The sequence below is a fragment of the Mya arenaria genome, chromosome 17 (assembly GCF_026914265.1).
Source record: "Mya arenaria isolate MELC-2E11 chromosome 17, ASM2691426v1".
Lineage (NCBI taxonomy): Eukaryota > Metazoa > Mollusca > Bivalvia > Myida > Myidae > Mya > Mya arenaria.
Window position 1 is genome coordinate 20,987,935 of NC_069138.1, and position 23,978 is coordinate 21,011,912.

Below are 23,978 nucleotides of genomic sequence, written 5' to 3' on the forward strand. Positions count from 1 at the left end.
AGTTATTGAGCGGTGCTAGGTGATAGTCCTGGATGTTCCCTTCATGTCAGTACACGGTCTTGGGGCGTCACATCGCCTTCTTCTGGTCGTTCCAGCAACCCAAAGTAGGTCAGTGTGCTTGTTTTACCCAAATAGGGGGTCCTGGACGTTGGGGGTCGATTTTGGTCAAGCTCACCCCAAGATGGAAGTTATTGGGCGGTGCTAGGTGATAGCCCTGGATGTCCCCTACATGCCAGTACCCGGTCTTGGGGCGTCACATCGCCTCCTTCTGGTCGTTCCAGCAACCCAAAGTAGGTCAGTGTGCTTGTTTTACCCAAATAGGGGGTCCTGGACGTTGGGGATCGATTTTGGTCAAGCTCACCCCAAGATGGAAGTTATTGAGCGGTGCTAGGTAATAGCCCTGGATGTCCCCTTCATGTCAGTACCCGATCTTGGGGCATCACATCGTCTCCTTCTGGTCGTTCCAGCAACCTACAGTAGTTCAGTGTGCTTTTTTTACCCAAATAGGGGATCCTGGACGTTGGGGGGTCGATTTTGGTCAAACTAACCCCAAGATGGAAGTTATTGAGCGGTGCTAGGTGATAGTCCTGGATGTTCTCTTCATGTCAGTACCCGGTCTTAGGGCGTCTCATCGCCTCCTTCTGGTCGTTCCAGCAACCCAAAGTAGGTCAGTGTGCTTGTTTTACCCAAATAGGGGGTCCTGGACGTTGGGGGTCGATTTTGGTCAAGCTCACCCCAAGATGGAAGTTATTGAGCGGTGCTAGGTGATAGCCCTAGATGTCCCCTTCATGTCAGTACCCGGTCTGGGGGCATCATATCGCCTCCTTCTGGTCGTTCCAGCAACCCAAAGTAGGTCAGTATGCTTGATTTACCCAAAATAGGGGGTCCTGGACGTTGGGGTCGATTTTTGCCAAACTCACCCCAAGATGGAAGTCATTGGGTGGTGCTAGGTGATAGTCCTGGATGTCCCCTACATGCTAGTACCCGGTCTTAGGGCGTCACATCGCCTCCTTCTGGTCGTTCTAGCAACCCAAAGTAGGTCAGTGTGCTTGTTTTACCTAATTAGGGGGTCCTGGACGTTGGGGGCGATTTTGGTCAAGCTCACGCCAAGATGGAAGTTATTGAGCGGTGCTAGGTGATAGTCCTGGATGTTCCCTTCATGTCAGTACACGGTCTTGGGGCGTCACATCGCCTCATTCTGGTCGTTCCAGCAACCCAAAGTAGGTCAGTGTGCTTGTTTTACCCAAATAGGGGGTCCTGGACGTTGGGGGTCGATTTTGGTCAAACTCACCCCAAGATGGAAGTTATTGAGCGGTGCTAGGTGATAGCCCTGGATGTCCCCTACATGCCAGGGCCCGGTCTTGGGGCATCACATCGCCTCCTTCTGGTCGTTCCAGCAACCCAAAGTAGGTCAGTGTGCTTGTTTTACCAAAATAGGGGGCCCTGGACGTTGGGGTCGATTTTTGCCAAGCTCACCCCAAGATGGAAGTTATTGGGCGGTGCTAGGTGATAGTCCTGGATGTCCCCTACATGCCAGTACCCGGTCTTAGGGCGTCACATCGCCTCCTTCTGGTCGTTCCAGCAACCCAAAGTAGGTCAGTGTGCTTGTTTTACCCCATTAGGGGGTCCTGGACGTTGGGGGTCGATTTTGGTCAAATTCACCCCAAGATGGAAGTTATTGAGCGTTGCTAGGTGATAGTCCTGGATGTTCCCTTCATGTCAGTAACCGGTCTTGGGGCGTCACATCGCCTCCTTCTGTTCGTTCCAGCAACCCAAAGTAGGTCAGTGTGCTTGTTTTACCCCATTAGGGGGTCCTGGACGTTGGGGGTCGATTTTGGTCAAATTCACCCCAAGATGGAAGTTATTGAGCGTTGCTAGGTGATAGTCCTGGATGTTCCCTTCATGTCAGTAACCGGTCTTGGGGCGTCACATCGCCTCCTTCTGTTCGTTCCAGCAACCCAAAGTAGGTCAATGTGCTTGTTTTACCCAAATAGGGGGTCATGGACGTTGGGGGTCGATTTTGGTCAAACTCACCCCAAGATGGAAGTTATTGAGCGGTGCTAGGTGATAGACCTAGATGTCCCCTTCATGTCAGTACCCGGTCTTAAGGCGTCACATCGCCTCCTTCTGTTCGTTCCAGCAACCCAAAGTAGGTCAGTGTGCTTGTTTTACCCAAATAGGGGGTCCTGGACGTTGGGGATCGATTTGGGTCAAGCTCACCCCAAGATGGAAGTTATTGAGCGGTGCTAGGTGATAGTCCTGGATGTCCCCTACATGCCAGTACCCGGTCTTAGGACGTCACATCGCCTCCTTCTGGTCGTTCCAGCAACCCAAAGTAGGTCAGTGTGTTTGTTTTACCAAAATAGGGGGTCCTGGACGTTGGGGGTCGATTTTGGTCAAGCTCACCCCAAGATGGAAGTTATTGAGCGGTGCTAGGTGATAGCCCTAGATGTCCCCTTTATGTCAGTACCCGGTCTTAGGGCGTCACATCGCCTCCTTCTGGTCGTTCCAGCAACCCAAAGTAGTTCAGTGTGCTTGTTTTACACAAATAGGGGGTCCTGGACGTTGGGGGTCGATTTTGGTCAAACTCACCCCAAGATGGAAGTTATTGAGCGGTGCTAGGTGATAATCCTCGATGTTCTCTTCATGTTAGTACCCGGTCTTGGGGCGTCACATCGCCTCCTTCTGTTCGTTCCAGCAACCCAAAGTAGGTCAGTGTGCTTGTTTTACCCAAATAGGAGGCCCTGGACGTTTGGGTCGATTTTGGTCAAACTCACCCCAAGATGGAAGTTATTGAGCGGTGCTAGATGATAGTTCTGGATGTCTCCTACATGCCAGTACCCGGTCTTAGGGCGTCACATCGCCTCCTTCTGGTCGTTCCAGCAACCCAAAGTAGATCAGTGTGCTTGTTTTACCCAAATAGGGGGCCCTGGACGTTGGGGGTCGATTTTGGTCAAGCTCACCCCAAGATGGAAGTTATTGGGCGGTGCTAGGTGATAGCCCTCTATGTCCCCTTCATGTCTGTACCCAGTCTTGGGGAGTCACATCGCCTCCTTCTGGTCGTATTAGCAACCCAAAGTAGGTCAATGTGCTTGTTTTAACCAAATATGAGTTTCCCTTACGTTTAAGTTAATTGTGTTTAGGCTGAATCTAAGATGGAAGTCATGCGGCACTGCTAGGTGATAGCCCAGATGTCCATTTTATGCCAGTTACCTGTCTTATGGCGTCACATCGCCTCCTTTTGGTCGTATTAGCAACCCAAAGTAGTTTAATGTGTTTGCTTAACTCAATCAAAAGGGCCCAAGAGGTTGGGGTCAATTTATTCAAGCTGACCCTAAGATGGAAGTCATTTGTAGGTGCCAGTTCATAGCCATTGCCAGTATCCTGTCTTAGAGCGTCAAATTGCCTCCTTCTGGTCGTAACAAGGGGTCCCAAGGATTTAGGTGCGGCATCTTGCTGTCGTACTAACAACACAATTTCCTTAATTTCTTTGCCATGCACTGACCCCGTCTTGGAGGATACATATGGTCTTCCTAACCCCAGTACTACGCTTATTAAATAATTACAGGGAATAGTCTTTTTAAAGGGTCTGCGTCGTATGCTTACCCTGTCTTCTGGAGTCTTTATATGGTCAGCATGAATCTTAGATAATTACACTATCAACAAAGCGGGATTTTTTCTTTCAAAAAAAGCGTTGCCACCGCGGGAGAGAATGCGTCATCGCGGAATATCGCAACGATATATTCCACCGCAGCCAACGCGGTGGTGCGCGTCGTCACCGCAATCATCTGCTGTTACTGCTGTTTCTGCGTACGACTTAATTCCGTATAAATGCACGCGGCAAATCGCTGTAATTCGGCAAAACCGAGATGTTTAGGTATTTGTGGTACAAATAGAATAGAAGAAGTAGATTAAACCGTGCTCGCGGACAGGATTTTACTTGATTGCGAGGGTAAACAATCGCATTGCTCTTATATAAATACTGACTAAACAACCAGAATGCAACTCATAGTAAAACGATTGAAGAATGTTGGTTAAATAATTTGATACCAAATTTTACGAGAACGCTATTCATATTATACATATTTTTACTTAATATAGCGGGTGTTTCGGATTAAAAACCAAATACCAAATATTATAAAGTACAGTATTTATTGGGGGAATGGGGGTAAACTGTGCCAGTAATAATATTTTAAAAAGCTGATGTAATATTTTAAATGTTTATGTTATCTGGGGCCAAAAATAAATCCAATTTAAATTATTCCCCCATGTGTTATCAACATATTAGCTGGTTATCCCGGATACTATTTAGCCGCGGGTAGCCTCTACTGAGTACTGTAGTACATATTAATTTTATGGTTTACTTTTGTTCGTACTGGTTCTTTTTGATTATGTTTCATCGTGTTTTATTTATATAAACCATTTGCGTTAATGATATTTTCTTTGAAACATTGTTGTTGTGTGGCAGGTGTTCTTATTGGCTGCTGGAAAATAGTAGATTCCTTTCACATTTCGTGTTTCGTGGTAAAAGTACTTATTGGCTGCTAAGTCCCTTATTGGCTGTTGTACTTATTGGCTGCTGTTATTGGCTGCTAGCTTGCTGTCAGTAAACTATTTATTTCTTTTAAGTTTCTGTCGAAAGCATAAAAATAAACGAAATAAATACAATAAAGAGATTTTCAACATCAGTGGAAGATGCCTTCAACATTATACAAATGGGTGTTACTAGGTGGACGGGACCTACGCCGGGGTGTTCAGTTCCTTTGTGAACTCGACACCTCCATGCGTGTACTTGTACAAAATGGGTAAATAATTATAGTATACTTGCTCAACTTGGGTTAATAATTATTGTGAGATCCTTGCTTAAGATGACAATTATTGACTGCATGACTGGCGATCCTTAATTCTCAACACCAAAGGTGGCCACCACATGGTTAAGATGTAGTCCAAATAATTGTACATTGACAGATTTTTTTAAGATTTTTGATATGTGGGTAGTTGTTCCGATCAGGATTCCGGGTTAAAGCATATAGCGTCTATAAAATATCATAAAAACAAGAAATATTACCAGATAATGTTATATTATATTAGTTCCGTACACAAAAAATAAATATCCAACTTATAATTATGAGTTTGACGGCTTTTCTTCATTTTATTCTGTCAAAACACAACGATATATACATGAAGGGCACCTGCAAGGCTTCAGGGCACAGTTTTAAATTGCTCGGAACATTTCGGCCATGGCCGAGTTGTTACGATTGTATAACGAGGTCTATCTCGAAGCTTTGTCGGAGGAGGCCGAGATATTACGATTGTATCGAGTTGTTCCCCTTTGCATAATTGTTTTCTGTGTCAGTCAACTTTCGTTTTATTGGAAAGATAAACAACTTGTTTTAATGCATTAAATGCTTGTTTAGTGCAAAATAGCATTTCACTTACATGGTAAAATATGAATATAACTCTTTATGATCAATTTCAACCATAAAATACTTCACTTAAAACAATTTCAATATTTTTAAAACACCCCCGTTTTTTGCACATTCCCGTTTAGACGTTAGGGATTGGAAGAATCCCGTATAACACGTCTAATATTTTAGACTAGGTTAAGATGGTGTATTTTTCTGAAATATGACTCCAAATTTGTATTTTTGGTGTCATATTTCACTAATATACACCATCTTAACCATGTGCTGGCCACCTTTGCTCAACACTATGTTTTTTTGAAAATAATATGTCTAAAATAACTAGAAGAAACAATTACTGGATAAAAAGAAGATAATGAAAGCACACACACAATACTACTAAACTAATTTATACCAGGCAAGTTTGGTCTCTACTATATCCACTGGAAATTGCATAACCTGTGCCTTTTTATGTAAAAAACCATGTCACCACTATTTTGTTCCCGCTAGGTGCCACCAAGCTGCCATATTGCCGACTGCTTATAATATGCCGTACTGCCCTTTCATCTTCCCATGTGCCTTGTCCAAAGTCATCTTTTAATCTGATAATTAGGAAGAGCCAAATTGGGAACATCGGCAGGAGGCCGAGTTATTGAATGCCAGCGAGTCAGAATATACATTGAGAACTCGTTCATTCAATAATGAAAGTTTGTAAAATGTGATAGAAAATGTAAGGGGATGGTGAAAATTTTTGACAAGCACCATTAGATATTTAAATTGTATTGTACAGACGAGACTCGCCATTTTAATCAGACAGTCACTGCTGATTTGTAAACACAGGAAAAGTGGCGCTTACACAATCAAATACATGACTTTTCATTAAATATTTTGAAAGTTTATTTGTAAAATATTCATGGTGAAAATTGCTTTGGAACCTACAAAAATATGTTGATGCTTGATGTAGTGTTTACCTATTATGTCCATTATCTTGCCAAAATTCGCTGAAACAGCCATTTTGTCAGAACAGAGTTATATTATCAATGTTCTATGTTTTGTAAGTGATTTTTTAAGCAAGGGCAGTGATTTTATTGTCGTTTTATTCTAAAACATCAGCATATCAAACATTATTTTACCAAAGACAATTAAACAACAGCCAGGCTGAATGTAACATTCATACCTAATCCTGAACGTACCAAATTAAAATCGTCCCCTACACATTTGTTTATTTGTGTATTAATTAATTGGTTTCTTCAAATGTCTGTGTGTATTTCTTTAGACCTTGCGATCAAGGATAACCCGTGAAAGTGCAAGCACTTATTTCCAACGGGGTCCTTTGTTTTTGCTGAAGGGACAGCACGCTGAAGAGACAGTGGTGGGATACAAGGAAGTCCGGGTGCGAGACCCTAGCTCTTTTTCGAAGAGACCCCTTGGTTCTTTTACGTGCTCGGTGTAAAGCACCGATACACGGGGTACAACTTTCCTGGGTTAAACCAGTACTGAGTACACCACTTTTCCAAGCACTACCCTTTAAATGCCAAGCGCCAGGCAAGGGAGCTACTTGTACCAACTTTTAACGTCTTTTGGTATGACGCGGCCAGGGATCGAACCCACGACCTCCCGCTCCGTAGGCGGACGCTTATCCACTAGGCCACGGAGACGGTTTTAACCGTCTTTAGACGGGTCTAACTGTCTTTGTTTTTTTCTTCATTTTACATGATGTTTAGGAGAACTATGTGACATTGCATTAAAGAAGACTCAAGTACAATCATACTATACCACAGAGAAAAAGACAAATTTTATTTTTGATATTAAAACACACCCTTCTAAATTTTGAAAAAACAAAACAAACCCATTTTGTTCAAGTATGAAAATCATGGAAAATGATTTAAATTGAGTATACAAACAAAACAAATTCTTGGGTGAGACTCCATCCCCCCCCCCAAAGAAAAACAAATCAAAAACAACCTTGTGCCAGGGTTGACCCCTCCCACAACCACCCCCAATCGCCCCTACATGATATACCGTAAATGACTGAGTATTAGACGCACTTTTTTCTCTCAGATTTTGATGCCTGCGTATAATACCCAGTAACAATTTTTAGAACTTTTTTTCTGAGGTCAATTTCAAGCCGAGAGTTTGTTTAGATTTATGTAGAAAGGGATGTTACTCGCGTCATATTGATCGAGTATATACGGGTTAAAACGGCAGTTGAAGATCGGGATACGGTATATCGTAAGACGTTTATAATTTCAACAAAAATATTTTTCGATTAAAGTTACCGTAATTCACCTAAGAGTTCGGACACTCTAAATATTTGGACACCCATAATTATTTCCCAAAATAATTTATTTTGCGTACCTAATTTTCGGGCACCCAAAGGACATCAATCATAACTTTCATAGTTACCAAGTTTCACAGACGAAGATTATTGATTTTTATCTTTACAATGCCTGGCTAGATTACCTAACCGTCTACACCACTGAGACAATTTAATTAGTTACTACCCATCCTAAACGATTTATTGCCTGTTGAAAAGGAAGTGTGATATATTTATTTGAGGATTAAACAAACAACAAGGGCAATCAAGGGATTAAGAAAACATCAACATGGCATGTTTGTAAAACGATCTGCCAATAAGCTTTTAAACTTGTACCACACTTATAGACTATATGAAGCTATAATCGTACAGTTATACATTAATCCTGCATAGCAATGTCCATGCTCTCCACGAGATCCTCGTGGGTATAACTGTAAGTTATGTGACGTCACACAGTGTGACTCTTTGATCTGAAGCCGATAGTATGTGTTTATTCAGTTCAGTGCATGTATAAAATGGTGTTTTTAATTAACTTCATGAAGGATTTACACTTATAGGCGTAATAAATAAGTTTATGACCAGTGATTACTACGGATAAATTAATAAGTGGTAAAAAGCAAACATGAAGAAAAAGGCAGGTTAAACAAACATGTAAATAAAATGTAAAAATGATAATTTTCTATGTATTCGGAGAGCGAAAAAAATAATTAATTTATGGTGTCCGAACTCTTGTGAATTACGGTATTCAATATTATTTTGAATAATAAATTGAATTAAACAATAATCAAACTTACATATAAAAAAGCAAAGTTGGGCACTGTCAAAATATTTTTTGCATAACATAACTTTTCATTCTCGACAGTATGGTTGTATGGTTTTAAAGATAACCATCGCCATTTTCACGAAAAAAATATTTTTTGTCACTGTCAACAAACATGGTGGCTGAAAATGCCGTACGATTTTGACATTTTTTCTATGCGTCTTTTAACCAAAAACATAGATTAAAAGTTTTTTTCTCGGATTTTTCACAGATTTTTTTCCCTGCGTCTAATACCCCCTATCGTCTTATACCCAGTCATTTACGGTACAGTACACACGAGTGAGACCCACTTTCCTCGCTCACTCCGTGGGATAAAGTCATCCGATTTAATGATCCCGCGGCGGAACTCCGAGTCTAATCAGATAAGCAAGAAATCATTCTAGTTTAGAAGTGAATTATTTTTATGCTATATAAATGCACATTGTTAATCGTAAAAGATTCTTACATGTACCAGCATTTAATTTGTATTTGTGTCAGTAAACGCCAATTGAATATTGTCTTGAATAATAAAATTGAATCATTAAAGTATTGCCACTAATTGTATTGCATCATTAAGCAGCCAACATTTTATATGATTCTGAACCATGACCTCTGACGTCAAGCACGTGATCAATTCAATGTAGAATATACTATTTATCATGGTGGTTAAGAATAGCTATGACGTTTATTGGAATTTTCCACAGAAAACGAGACAAGAAGGCCTTTAAAACCATTTGCTGTGAACTTTGAACGCTTCTTTGACCTCCTCATTTTCCGAAAATGTGTAAACTTGCCTTTCTCCGGTGAAATGTGTTTATCAATGTATTCAGTCAGCAAAACACGTTTATAAGATGCATGTGCAACTAGTTAAATACGACTGCATTCTTGTGGTAAGCTAACTTTATGCAAAACGGGCTGAGGAAAATGAATAATAGCAATATACTGGAGCCGTTGTAATCGGTTGAAAATTTTACTTAGAAATAACTTTAGGGTAGATTCTTATCAAGTGTCCACAGAGTTTCGCAGAGTTAACCCCTCCGAAGAATGCCGCCTTCGTTATTCTTCGGTCGACTGATCACCCTCCGAGAGCCTTAAATTCAAACTCCAAGGAACACAGGCAGTCGATAAAATCCGTGGAGGGAAACGGAAAGTGGGTCTAACTCAATGAGTGTACTGTAGCTTGCCCTTTTCAAAACTCCACCCTGCACTTTTCAAATCCTTGCTTGAGCACTGCTGTGTTCTATCATTATTGTTTTCCTTTCTAAGACAGAACAGAACATTAGACATATACCAGCACTGTACATAGTCAAATTATATCAAACACATTTACAAATATGAATTCAACAAGTCACATAATAAGACAAAGTGATGTAATCAAGCGCTCTGTGTTAAGACTAATCGACTTAGTGCAATAACTCAATAACTGCATATAGAAATAGAAGCAGATATTGAGTTATTGCACTAAGGTGACAGACTGCTCTTGTATTGATTAATTCTTAATCAAGTTTGAATGTGACATTTTGAGCAAAAACTAGGTCATCATAAGTTTAAAACATAAACTTTTACCTATCATCAGGACGTAGACACTTATTTGAAAGAATCTTGTGTCTGATAAACATGCAATGGATCCATATCTAAAAAATTTGCATATATGTCTTATGTTGCCTAACCCCTTCAAAAAAGCCAACAAAATTAAACCAACCTAGCAATCGACTGCGTGTATCGAAGATACAGATTTGGTCACATATAATTTCTGGGAATTTCATTTTTTATGCCAACATACTCATCTGCTCAATATAGAGTTAAGACATGGTGCACTGTAACAGATGGGATAGCTGGTTCTTTACTGTGGGAAGATATTTTATAAGTTCTGACACTTTGACCCCATATTGAATGTCTCTCTTGGAACCCAAAGTTAAACATGAATCTATACACTGTGAATGACATGAATAGAGGTGCTCTAGAAAGGTTGATGCTTACAAATTCTTGTTGATTTTACATCAAATCAGGTGATATTATTTACGTGAACACTAATTGTAGGTATGGAAAAAGCATTTGACCTTTTTCATCATATACAGATATATCTCATATGTGAAGTATGGTGCATAAAAACATAACTCAGGGTCCAGAAAAGAATAGGCTTTGTCACTTTTTTATAACATATATCTTACAGGTCCTTCTTGAAAATGATGTGATCTGTTCACTGAATATCCGTGAATTTGACTGGAAGAAATGCCTTCCAAAGCAAGACCAAGTTGGTGAATGCAAGTCCAGAAGCAAATTTGTCAAAGCCTGGTCTAAATATGGTATGTTGAAGACATAATAATTCTTTATTTATTGATAACAGATTTTTGCCAGACCCAATACATTTCAATAATATACCTTACCCATAAGACTTTGACTAAATTAATGTACCATTTATATCTTGTGATGAAATTTTAGAAAAAAATAGATATGCATGATACAAAGATTAACTATTTTGAAGCATTATTATACTTTTAAGACAGATTAAATTATACGTAAAAAACATGAAATTTGCTGTTTTTTCTTTTCCAAATTGTAGAATATTTTCATTTGCATTTTGAAAAGGAATGGAAACAACATAATTGTAATTGTTGGATATAGTTCCTTATAAGAGTATGTTTACACTTTTACTATATGCTGTTTGAGTATTTAGTCATAAAATCCAAAACAATACTTTAGTGAATATTGGCTAATTCAGATAAACAATATTATACTTGTTGTTTCTAAAGTGCCTAAAAGCAACTGGGTTGAAAGTGATGGTGAGCGTGATGTTTCGGACTCAAGCACTGAGCCAACTGAGCCAAGAACAAGAACTTCAGCCCATGAGATGAATCTGCACCTAGACCAGTTTTTAGAGGACAAGCATCTTGGTAAATACATTAAGACTTTTTTCATTTGTTTTTCTTACCCCAATAGAATTATTGCATTGTGTTGCCTCTTTGTTGACTCCATTCATATAATGGGACATATCAAAGATTCGTATCGTGGCTTATTGTTGTCAAGATGTCCAGTAATTTTATCAATAACTTAGGAAGGATTTGTCCAGTCATCACCAAATTTGGTTGGTATTTGACTGGACATATTTTCATAGAGAAATTCCATAAACAGCCATATAGTTTTTATTCTCAAGTTTATAATCTGTCTTAAATACAATAAATCATTCTAAAATCAGTGTTGTTAAAAATGTTTGATCAATGACTTAAGAAGACGTTGTCAGATATGTATGGACCCTACACTTTGGACAAGTTCAATAACACCTCAAAATGCTTTAGTTTGTCAAGACTGAAGAGTAGCTCTTCACCTTTAAATTATAGAATTATGTCTCCCCCTCTCTGGGGGAGACATATTGTTTTTGCCCTGTCCGTCAGTCCGGTAGTCCGGTAGTCCGTCAGTCCGTCAGTCCGTCAGTCCGTCCGTACGTCACACTTCGTTTCCGATCGATAACTGGAAAACCGCATGACCTAGGATCACCAAACTTGGTAGGGAGGTTGGTCATGAGGTGTAGAAGATCCCTATTGTTTTTGGGGTCACTAGGTCAAAGGTCAAGGTCGCGGCGACCCCCAATGTAAAAAACATTTCCGCTCAATATCTTGACAATGGTTTGACCTAGGTTCACCAAACTTGGTAGGGAGGTTGGTCGTGAGGTGTAGAGGATCCCTATTGTTTTTGGGGTCACTAGGTCAAAGGTCAAGGTCGCGGCGACCCCCAATGTAAAAAACATTTCCGCTCAATATCTTGAGAATGGTTTGACCTAGGTTCACCAAACTTGGTAGGGAGGTTGGTCGTGAGGTGTAGAGGATCCCTATTGTTTTTGGGGTCACTAGGTCAAAGGTCAAGGTCGCGGCGACCCCCAATGTAAAAAACATTTCCGCTCAATATCTTGAGAATGGTTTGACCTAGGTTCACCAAACTTGGTAGGGAGGTTGGTCGTGAGGTGTAGAGGATCCCTATTGTTTTTGGGGTCACTAGGTCAAAGGTCAAGGTCGCGGCGACCCCCAATGTAAAAAACATTTCCGCTCAATATCTTGAGAATGGTTTGACCTAGGTTCACCAAACTTGGTAGGGAGGTTGGTCGTGAGGTGTAGAGGATCCCTATTGTTTTTGGGGTCACTAGGTCAAAGGTCAAGGTCGCGGCGACCCCCAATGTAAAAAACATTTCCGCTCAATATCTTGAGAATGGTTTGACCTAGGTTCACCAAACTTGGTAGGGAGGTTGGTCGTGAGGTGTAGAGGATCCCTATTGTTTTTGGGGTCACTAGGTCAAAGGTTAAGGTCGCGGCGACCCCCAATATAAAAAACATTTCTGCTCAAAATCTTGAGAATGGTTTGACCTAGGTTCACCAAACTTGGTAGGGAGGTTGGTCATGAGGTGTAGAAGATCCCTATTGTTTTTGGGGTCACTAGGTCAAAGGTCAAGGTCGCGGCGACCCCCAATGTAAAAAACATTTCCGCTCAATATCTTGAGAATGGTTTGACCTAGGTTCACCAAACTTGGTAGGGAGGTTGATCATGAGGTTTAGAAAACTCCTATATTTTGGGGGGTCACAAGGTCAAAGGTCAACGTCGCTGTGACCTCTAATGTAAAAAAATATTTCCGTGCAATATCAGGAGAATGCTTTGATCTAGGTTCACCAAACTTTGAAGTGAGGTTGGTCATGATGTCTAGTTGATTTTGCAATCAGTTGGTCAAAGGTCAAGGTCACTGACCTTGAGGTGAAGAACCGGTTTCTGCTCAATAACTCAAGAATGTTTACACCCAGGAACTTCATACTTGGTATGCCAGTTAGTCATGACTAGTTGATGGCCCCTATTGATTTTGGGATCCATCATTGATTATTTCTCACCTACGACCACACAATGGGGGAGACATGCGCTTTTTCAAAAAAGCAATCTCTAGTTAACCTTTGTTTTTTTTCGTTTAATAATGTGAAAATCCTTTGTCAAATTATCACCAATTTGGATTTGAATGTGTATGAACATACTATCATGGATAATTTTAGTTGAATCACTTTATTGTTAAAACCTATAAACTAAAACCTATAGAAATAACCTTTGATTGGTTTTGTCTAAACAATATCTGTAGAAGCCATTTACCAATCGTCCCCTAATTTGGTCAGAATATGAATGGAACAATATCACACCTCCAACATAATTGTCATATTGGCATTGATCCAGAGCTGGTCACACAGTGACCCCATATTTTCCCATATTGGTTCCCTAATATTTATATACAATACCAAAATGGCGTCTATTTTCCTGTTTCGATGAAAAATGAAACATTTTCAATAATTGTCCCACAACGTGGTAGTTTACAAAGGGAATGTTACCTTCAGTGATCATGTTTTATAAATATACTTTGCTGTGACATATTTAGAGATTACAGGATCAATCAGCCATGTCTCTTCAGGAGAAATGACTCTTTAATTTGCCCTAATTATAATTATAATTACAGGTCTACTCAATTCACTTATCATGCTAGTACTGTTAACCAAATTTAAAAATATTATGAGCGTTTTTTTAGACATTTGCCTTTCTTGTATAACTTACATTATCAAAGTGAAAAAGTGCCTATACTGCAATGTTTCCACCTTTTATTGGATATTTTATTGTAAACAGGTGTATACGATGTACATATTGAAAACCTCGTGGCACCTGATAACTGCAGAGCAATAAGACATGTGGATCCCCACCATGTTGGATTCCTTGCGGACAGTTTTGCAGAGACAAAAATTGGCCAGCTGGTGGTGCTTCAGGGCATGGTTTTGGATAGAGATGTTGATCCTGCCACTCTGCACCAGCTTGGTGCAGGCAAGGTTGAATGCCTGGGTGGGAACCACACCAGACAAGCCCTACAGGTATGTTGAATAAGTAACAATCTAAACAATTTACGATGCCTATCTTAAGATATTTTAAGGTTCTCGCAAATAATGCTCTGTGGGTTCTTAAAAGAAACAAAATAATTTCATTTGGATGTAGAAAATAGAAAAGATTGTTGGGGGGGGGGGGCATTTTTTATAACTTACCAAATGCCACATGGTAATGTTTTTTTCACTAAATCTTAAGTCAGTTCTCTCAATGACCACTCCTGGTTATTTGACAGTGATAGTCTGTTTGACAGGTTTGTAGAATTGATGGCTAAAACTTAGTTTGGTAGGTTATTTCAAGTGTTTTAGGGTAGTTCGCAGTCAAGATTAATTTTGACTTATCTTTATAAGCTGGCCAAAGTTGCAGTTATATGTCGTCACCCTCGTGCATCAACTCAATAAAAAGAAGCAGATATTGAGTTCTTAAAGCAAGTTGATGATGAATAAACCTTTATGCTTCATAGCTTGTGATATGATACTGCAGTAGCAATTTTCCTGACCCAAATGATGTAATTCATTATCCAGCCAAGGGCTTCCATTTTAAACTGGTCTATGCATCCCTAGGACTCATAAACATTTATTGAGTTCAAATCATATGCCATGGGGGTCACAAGACTTCCCATAGTAAAATATGTCAAATATACCGCGTAATCCCAGTCTTATATGATGTATAATTAAAATGATCCTTGATCATCATTAAAATAGTAAAACTGTTTCGAAGGCTTGCCTTTTTATGTATAATAAAAGTTTTATGAGTTGATCAATTGATCTTGTTTGATTAAACTCCTAGCATTATTGATTCATTTTTATTTGAAATTTGATTGTGTTTTTATATTTTTGCTTATGATTGTTTCAGACGCTGTACCATGAGGGCCGCTGGAAAAAAGATTCTGTCAAGGTTAATGTCTTTAGAGAACTGACCAGGGAGGCTGCCCTCTCATTGGGCTACCAACATAATGTTGTATTACATGAGAGGAAAAAAGCTGTCTCCTTCCTGGACAAGGTGCGCATGATGAGGCATTTGCGTCCTGAGGAGACAATGTCAGCAGCCCAGGTGAAGACCTGGAAGGACTCACTGATATTGGTGTTTAAAGCAAAGGTATAATGATGTGTTACCATTAAAATGCTGATTATGTTAGGTGAAGATATGTGATATGTAGATGTTAGTACTATACGACTGTTCTGATGTAATTAGCCTTATTTTTCATTGTGATTTAAAACATTGTAATGTAGGAAACCTAGTCTTTCATTCACTGGGACTTTGTTTTGTTTATTTATGTTCAATGCTTGTTCAAGTTATCAGTTTATAACAACTGAGGAGGTTCAATAATGAACCATTGACATTTTATTGCAATGGAAAATTATCCATGCCACCCCATTCAATAACTAGATACCTGAATTCATAAATATCTGTCCTCCTGACTCATATGTGCGGGGCGCCTGGCAGAGAGGCAATCTGTAGCCAATATTTAGTATTATACCAAGTCAGCAACTGTACATACTGAAACCTTTTCCTGCTTTGGAAGCAGAAACCCAAACCACTAGGCGGCAGAGATGGGTTTTTTTTTATTAAGGGTTCAAATTATTTGGCATTATCATTTAAGTTCTATAATTGGGTTTAATAATGAAATTTAACTGATGACTTGTGTCAATATGATTTAAATACAACATATATTTTTTAATGATTCATGTATTGTCTGTGTCTTTTTGGACTTATTTTCTAAACACTATTTGTTACAGGACCGTAGGAAGCTCCAGCAGAGGTGGGCCCACCACCTTCTTATGGCACAGCTGCCAGATGAGATATGGGCAAAAGTGTTGAGGTCCACTCAACTGATAGATGTCAATGAGCGATTCTTTAAACAAATGATGAAACTCAGCCAGGCATGCATACCAAAATGCTTGTCAGTTTTAGAAGAGAGTGGTCCAAAAGCATTTAATGTGAAAGTGTAAGTTTTTCTTGTATCAAATTAAGATAAGTTTGGCATGTATCCTTCTTGACAGTAAAACTTTTAAATACATGTAGATATTTATTTGTCATCACAATACACAATTAAGGCAATAGATTTTTGATATAACCCAATGTTCCTTTGTACAAATGTGACCATAGAAATAATGCATGTAGTATAAAGGGACACAACCACAGCTTTAAAAAGTTTCATAGTTTTAGCCTTTTTCAAACATATATTTTTGGTCACCTCTTTAAAATAGTAAATGGTGGTCACTTTTAATATGTTTAATATTTTACATTTCAGGAAAGAGTTCATTGCAGAGAATGAGTTAAGATCAGGTCAACCTAAATTGGTATGCATTATAAGCTTAATACTTACCATTGCCATGTAATTACATATGAACATTTTTGTGCATAATTTACTGAGGTTTATTTCCTACTTAATAAAATTTGATAGAAGTTTCTTTTATCATTTATGTAAATGAATATCATTATCTTATTAATTTCGAAACTTTCACACCAAAATTTGCACAAAAAAGCTTCAATTGAAATGTAGGATAAAAAATATGTCAATGATGTTTGTTTTGCAAAAGACTCAAGAACTGAAAGACATTTGTATTCATCTAAAACTTTCAGAAAACCCCAAGTCAGCCTCCCACTCCTCTGGATGAAGAAAATCGCGTAGAATTTGATGGTGATGCTGATCTGTTTGATGATATTGACCATCATCAGCCAGACATTCAACCTGCTATAGATTACAGACAGAAATATGAGGCTCTGCTGGTCAAACATGAAAATTTGAAGAAGGAGATGGAAAATGGTAAAACTTACTTTATATTAATATTTCCAGCTTTCATGTTTTTGTCGCTAGTATTCTTATGCATGTTAATTGTCAACCAACAGGTAATATAAGGCCTTGATGAATTTAATAGGTGGTCATGTTTATGGCAGGCAGATATTAAGTCGTTATGCAAATTTATTGTTCTAGATTTACAAAGTTATTATATATCTGTTAAAGGAAATTTGGAAGTTTATTACTCCCTAGAAATGGGTTAAAACTTTCAAAGTTTATTCCTAGGAAGTACAAAAACATAATTTTGAAGAAAACTTCCAAAGTTGAAAGGTTGGAAGTTCAAAATATCAAAACCGGTGTCAATATTACTTTTATGGTCACAATTTCAATCAGTGTTTCAGTAAATTGGAGTATTATAATATTAAGGCTGTGAATTTGGCAGGTTATAATTGCATATTATTTGATTTTTAACATATAGTACTGGTTGAAGAAAATGGAAAAAATACTGTTTTCGGAGACTTCAACTTTCAAATTTCAGTGAAAAACATCCAAAATTGATAGAAAGGAAGTTCATACTTCCAGTGTCATATTCTTAATGGAAGCCCTGAGTTATACATATACATGGCTATATTGATTAGAATTTCTTTACTTCTGTATGTAACAGTAAAGAAGCAAAAAAGGGAGGAACATGATTTCCAAGTGGGTGAAGCTGTTCAAGCCAAGTGGACGGAAAAGGGAAAGTCAACATGGCTATCAGCCAAAGTGATTGGGAAAGGTAAGAGACTATGTAAAGATACATCAAACTGCAAAGTTTTCTTATCAATATGTTGATTTTTAACTTGACTATTTGAAGACTAAGGAGGCCTTTCTATTCTTGTTGTCGGGTTGAGGTTTAAGGGCTGGTTTGCACTTTCACTTTGAACTCCAATGCCATTCATTCAATACGCTTGATACTTGAAACACTTATTCAGGACCATCACACAATGAGGTTTCACAACACTATTTTACATGATACAAATTTCGGCAATTTTCACATTATGCAGGGACTTTTTTGTATATATAATCAGGCTTTCGCAAAGGAAAACTTGTTATAAGACTGACTTGCAGCCTTGCTCGGTCGTCAAACTCACCAATGATAACGGTTATTTAAGTTAGGTTTGACATATAATTATACTGTCCAAACTTGCTTTATAGGAAAAGAGTTTATGGAGACCTCTAATGTGATTGTGTTTGGGGAAAAGTGGTTGGTATTGAATAACTTAAGGTCTCCATATTGAAGTACTGAACATTTATTTATTTCAGATCTTACACTGGATGTTGATTGGGACTGTGACAAAAAGGTTTCCTCGGTATCACCAATCCATCTAAGAAGGTTATAAGACATCTGGCTACATCTACTAGACTTAATTATCTGTAAATGAAATTTATTTTTTTGATTATGAGATGTCATTACTGTGCTAGAGCTGTTTTGATGATTAATGCATGAGTCTATGAATCATTTTTGTTTATTGACATAGAAGTAATTTTTTATCATTACACCAACTTCTGATAAAAAATATTTTTGTTTAGATAATTTCAAGACATTTGCACATCTGATGAAACACTATTTCACATAACCCTGGAGTTGTTGAGTTATTATTATTTTTGATTCATTAATTTTCATTTAACTAATTTTTATCATTACTTAGTTCTGATAAGAATTAATTGATGTATTTAAATAACGATTTTTATAATAATGCTTAATTTAATCATGGTGTTGTTTATATAGCTATGACATCAATAATGTCAAAGATTTTATGTATGATATTAAATTGGATTCATTGATTTTATCAATTTTTTTTTTATTGTTGAATAATGTAGTATGAAACCTTGATGACATAAAACATAAGTGTATAGGTTCTTCTTTAAGGCTGCCTTCTAACAGATTGAACATTTGACAAAAAACATTGTCTTAGGATGAGCCAATTTATGCGAAAAATGCATAGAAACGATTGATATAAGACTCAGATTGCAGGTTTTAATATCTTATTCCAGAAATTAATGTTTTAGGCATTTTTCTAAAACAGTTAGAAACACTTATAGCCATAAACATTATTTTTGAATTGAAGTATAAAAATCTGCTTTGATCTTTTATCAACAATCTTTGATTACTGCTTTGCAGATATTTAAGCAAAAATTTGCTCAGTCCAAGACAAGAAATGAAAGAAGTCAAAAGAGCCAAATTGTGAGAGAGCAGCTTTAATGTCTTGAGTTGTTTAATATATATTTTATATAGCTAGAACTGATTTCAACCAAAGTGTTTCAAACATAAGAAACTTAAGCTTAATGATGTTCAATCTGTGAGAGTGCTGCTTTAAGAATTAAAGAAAAGTTTGTACCTGTATTTATTTGCAAGTTTGCCTCACCTACAACATATAACCTTTTTTTTAGAGTTTCAGAACCCTTAAGAACCCTTATTCAATATTCTTACAAAGCAATGTTTTTTTTTTAATCTTTACAGGACAAATGTCATACATAAATGGATTGTCATTATATAAAATATATAATATGCATCACAAACTGTCACATAATATGCTCAATGTCTTTCACATCAACTTTGTCTTTCATGTGAATCTTTAAATACTCTATGTTAACTGTTTTTGTCTGTAATTAACTCAAATTGAATTGCTTTTAAGCTCGACTATTCAAAGAATAAGGAGAGCTATCCTAGTCACCCGAGTGTCGGTGTCGGTGTCGGCGTAACCACTTATGTTAAAGTTTTTGTAAGAGTTTGTGTACCACCTCAAATATTGACATATGGCTTTGAAACTTTGCACACTTGTTCACCATCATGCCCCCAACCTGTACACTGGAGGAGATAACTCTATCAAGCATTTTGACAAAATAATGCCCCTTTTTTAACTTAGAATTTACGTTAAAGTTTGCGTACCACCTCAAATATTTTCAAAGTCAATTGACATCTGGCTTTGAAACTTTGCACACTTGTTCACCATCATGCCCCCAACCTGTACACAGGAGGAGGAAACTCTATCAAGCATTTTGACAAAATTATGCCCCTTTTTCGACTTGGAATTTACGTTAAGGTTTGCATACCACCTCAAATATTTTCAAAGTCCATTGACATCTGGCTTGGAAACTTTGCACACTTGTTCACCATCATACCCCAACCTGTTCACAGGAGGAGGTAACTCTATCAAGCATTTTGACAAAATTATTCCCCTTTTTCGACTTGGAATTTACGTTAAAGTTTGCATACCACCTCAAATATTTTCCATTAAATTTATGTAAATATCTCAGCACATCATGCATTGCATTGATATTCAATCTAAAAGTGATCCCTGCATGTTTCGCCAAAACTTTTCAATCGATACACCGAAAAGCGGCGGAATAGTCGAGCGCGCTGTCTCTGAGACAGCTCTTGTTTATGCACCGTTATGAATTTTTTTTTATTCTTATATCTTTTGTACATTATTATTTTTTTCAATTGATAAGATATAAACTATTTAAAAAAAATTACAAACCAAACATTTTCTGTAATGACATTTATTTTTAATTTAAGTTGTTAAGTTGTCGAACAGTTTTTATCAAATCACTACCAAACATTTTCTCTTTGACAATTTTTGTTTTGATATGATTTTCATGGTTTCTACTGATTAGAAATGGTGTTGATAAACTTTCTCTTTAGACATTATTTGTCAAGTTTTAAGCTTTTATTGTTAGGCATTTTACCACATCCAATTGTTCGGACGACCGAACATTTTTTCTTTGGACATTTTTGTCTAGTTTTTAGCTTTTATTGTTAAGCATTTTGCCACATCCAATTGTTCGGACGACCGAACATTTTCTCTTAGGGCTATTCCAGTAAAACATATGTCCCACCCCAGGAAGGCACTTTCAAAATGGACCATCCCCCTTCTGAAGTTTATTTGATGAGAAAAGAACCCCCTTTAGAATATTTTTTGAGCAAATTCGGACCCCCTTGAGAAGTTTATTTTTTTATACGTCTATATGCAAAGATTATTTGCAATTACTCTTTTGTAACTCTTTGATCAGGTGAGCTATATAGGACCTTATAGCTCACCCTAGTTTCTAAGCCAATCATCACCCAGAGATTTTCAAATCTTTGCTCGAATAGGTTTCATATAAGATCACATCTGCATCCAATAAGTTAATTATTATAACTAGGTCAACAGACATGGCGCGCGCCAAATGAACTTCGAGCAGCCAATGGGCACGCTGTATACGGCCTTGTTCGATGATTGGCTTAGAAACTAGGGTGAACTATAAGTCGGTTACAGCTCATGTAATGGAAAATAACAAAACTTATTACTGGGCTTCGCTTGTAATAAATTTTGTTATTTTCCATTAATAAATTTGGTTATTTTCCATTATATGGACTATAACCTACACACCACGGTTCTCTTGTTTCTTCATATGTTGCTATAAGTGCATATTAAGCCACATGAGGCTGAAACTTTCACCCATGTTATTATATAAAACCTTAAAATAACTTGTGGTCGAAATGTTAAGGGGACGAAACATTCGGATTTATAACATTTACGCAATACGTACAAATTATGATTTCTAATAAAATTCTAGACAACTGTTGTCAATTTCAGGGGTCGACACTAACCATTTTTCCAAGGGATCCCGAAGGGACACCAACATTTGAAATCAGGTGTCCCTTCCTGAAATTAGGAGTCCCTTCCACTTTTTACATTTTTTCATTGTTGAGCCTGTTTTAATATTAAATTCAACATCCTTTTACTTTTCAATTTGTAATGCAAGTATAAACCACCATAACTATTATACATGTTTTCAGCAGCATGTAATGACAGGTTAGTAGCACTGAATGGCAGTGAGGTATATTTTGGTCTCTAAGTTGGTAGATTGGGTTCAAAAGCGGGAGAATGTCTAAGTCCCTTTTGTTTTCAGTCAAAAACAGAGATGGATACAATGTAAACAAAAACTTGATGTTGTTACTATTTTTAGATTTTTGGAAAATACGCATAAAATACATCATGGTTCAGGGTCTTGTCAAATGTCGGTGCTTTTCATTAAGAAACTGTAGGAATATTACATCTGGCTTGTGAAAACTCCAATCAATATTTAGTAGAGCTGTTGATAAATCAATCAGACTGCCCAACAGTCGTAGTGCATACTGGAAGAGCAGACGACCAAAAATTGTGTATACATGTTAATTTTCGCGCCAAAAAGTCATAAAATTTTATAAATTTATTGAATTAATGAATAAAACCCTGCAAATTGTATTTCTATTATTTTTTATCAAGGCATAAAATATATGTCTTTAAAATTAACAAAGAATATTGATAAGTTGAATGCCAATTAACAAAGAATGCTGAATGTAGGATGCAGTTCTTTTGTGTCGTAAATGTTATTGTAAATACTCAAAGGTCGCATCATATTATATAAAAGGTATCATCAGAGTTGGCATCTTTTTGGGCGGTTCTGACACATAAGCAAAACAATTCCACATAAGTATTTTACCGATAATAAATCTCTGTCAGCTCTGACCTTGTTTAAAATGTAAACAACAAAACGGAAGCGTTAACCTGCATGCGCCTGTGAAATGACCTGTTTATTTATAGATTCATGACGTAACTAGAGTCAAATAGTCAGCTATACTTTCGCTTTGATGAGTCCGATAATGATAATTAATAATATTGTTTTGACATGTGCTGTCAAGAAATTTAGGGAGCCCGAATTTAGGTAATAAATTAATTAAATGCTACTTATTTATTGATATTTAGCGTTTATCAGTCAGAAATTTAAAGTGTCCCGACGGAATACCGGACTTCGAAGTTCAGGTGTCCCTCCTGAAAAACTGGTGTCCTCGGGATCCCGGGACCCCGTTAGTGTCGAACACTGCAATTTGGTATACTTACCACGAAACGTATCCACACATGCGGCGCAACTATTGGTTTCTAGCCAATTTTGTAGGTTGGTCTTCGACCACGACTTTACAAATTCTGGCGCCTCCGCCATCTTGTTGTCAAGGGACGCAACTTCTTCTGATTTCCGGTACCGCGGAACCGACTCGTAATATCGCGAAAATTTGTATCCAAACCAATTATGTACACGACGTTCGGTAAAATATGTTATATGGATAAAAAAAACCCGGTATTTCACCATCGGGCAGTGAATATAAATGAGCAGATACGGTCAGAAGCAAAAAAGAAAATGACGCCCCCCTATAGAAGCGAAATTGGACTTATCACCACCCCCTACAGTAGCAAATTAAGAAAAAGACCTACCCCCTACAGAATTTCTTTATTTTGCCGTCCTGGGGTGGGACATATGTTTAACTGGAATAGCCCTTATAAAACTTGTTAACTTTATAATGTTTACGCTTTGAAATTTGGTATGTCAATCAAACATTTTGAAAATTAGAATACTGTTTTTCAATGGTTTTACATTTGACCACTTAACTTTGTTCGGACGACCGAACATTTTGTATCAATTTCAAGTTTTGATTTTAGTTTGACCATTTTCAAATTGTTAATTACATCGAAATCCTTATTTGCAATTTTCAAGCATTTTGACCACATCCAAATGTTCGGATGACCAAACATTTTCTCTTGGACATTATTTGTTCTTGAGCTTTTATGATAAAGCATTTTAGCACATCCAATTGTTCGGACGACCGAACATTTTCTCTTTGGACATTATTTGTCATGTTATTAGCTTTTATGGTAAAGCATTTTAGCACATGAAATTGTTCGGACGTCCGAACATTTTCTCTTTTGAATATTGTATACTTTATAATTTCATGATTTGAAATTTGGTTGGACAATCAAACATTCAAAA

At 37.5% G+C, this 23,978-nt stretch overlaps 1 protein-coding gene across 1 annotated transcript; it reads left to right on the plus strand.

The window, feature by feature from the left end:
- The first annotated feature begins 4,596 nt into the window (after positions 1-4,596).
- LOC128222713 (uncharacterized) lies at positions 4,597-21,462 on the plus strand. Its single transcript, XM_052931806.1, has 10 exons — positions 4,597-4,805; positions 10,692-10,824; positions 11,272-11,412; positions 14,159-14,397; positions 15,263-15,505; positions 16,147-16,355; positions 16,662-16,710; positions 16,994-17,177; positions 17,815-17,925; positions 18,453-21,462. The coding sequence occupies exons 3-10, from the start codon at positions 11,370-11,372 to the stop codon at positions 18,527-18,529; spliced, it is 1,155 nt and encodes a 384-aa protein (XP_052787766.1). The 5' UTR covers positions 4,597-4,805; positions 10,692-10,824; positions 11,272-11,369; the 3' UTR covers positions 18,530-21,462.
- The last annotated feature ends 2,516 nt before the right edge of the window (positions 21,463-23,978 follow it).

Bases quoted from the DNA above. Each gene is read 5' to 3' on its own strand.
- LOC128222713 (XM_052931806.1), top strand. From the start codon at position 11,370: ATGAATCTGCACCTAGACCAGTTTTTAGAGGACAAGCATCTTG. The intron at 17,178-17,814 runs GTAAAACTTACT...TGTATGTAACAG, and splicing joins GAAGAAGGAGATGGAAAATG to TAAAGAAGCAAAAAAGGGAG. The intron at 17,926-18,452 runs GTAAGAGACTAT...TATTTATTTCAG, and splicing joins AGCCAAAGTGATTGGGAAAG to ATCTTACACTGGATGTTGAT.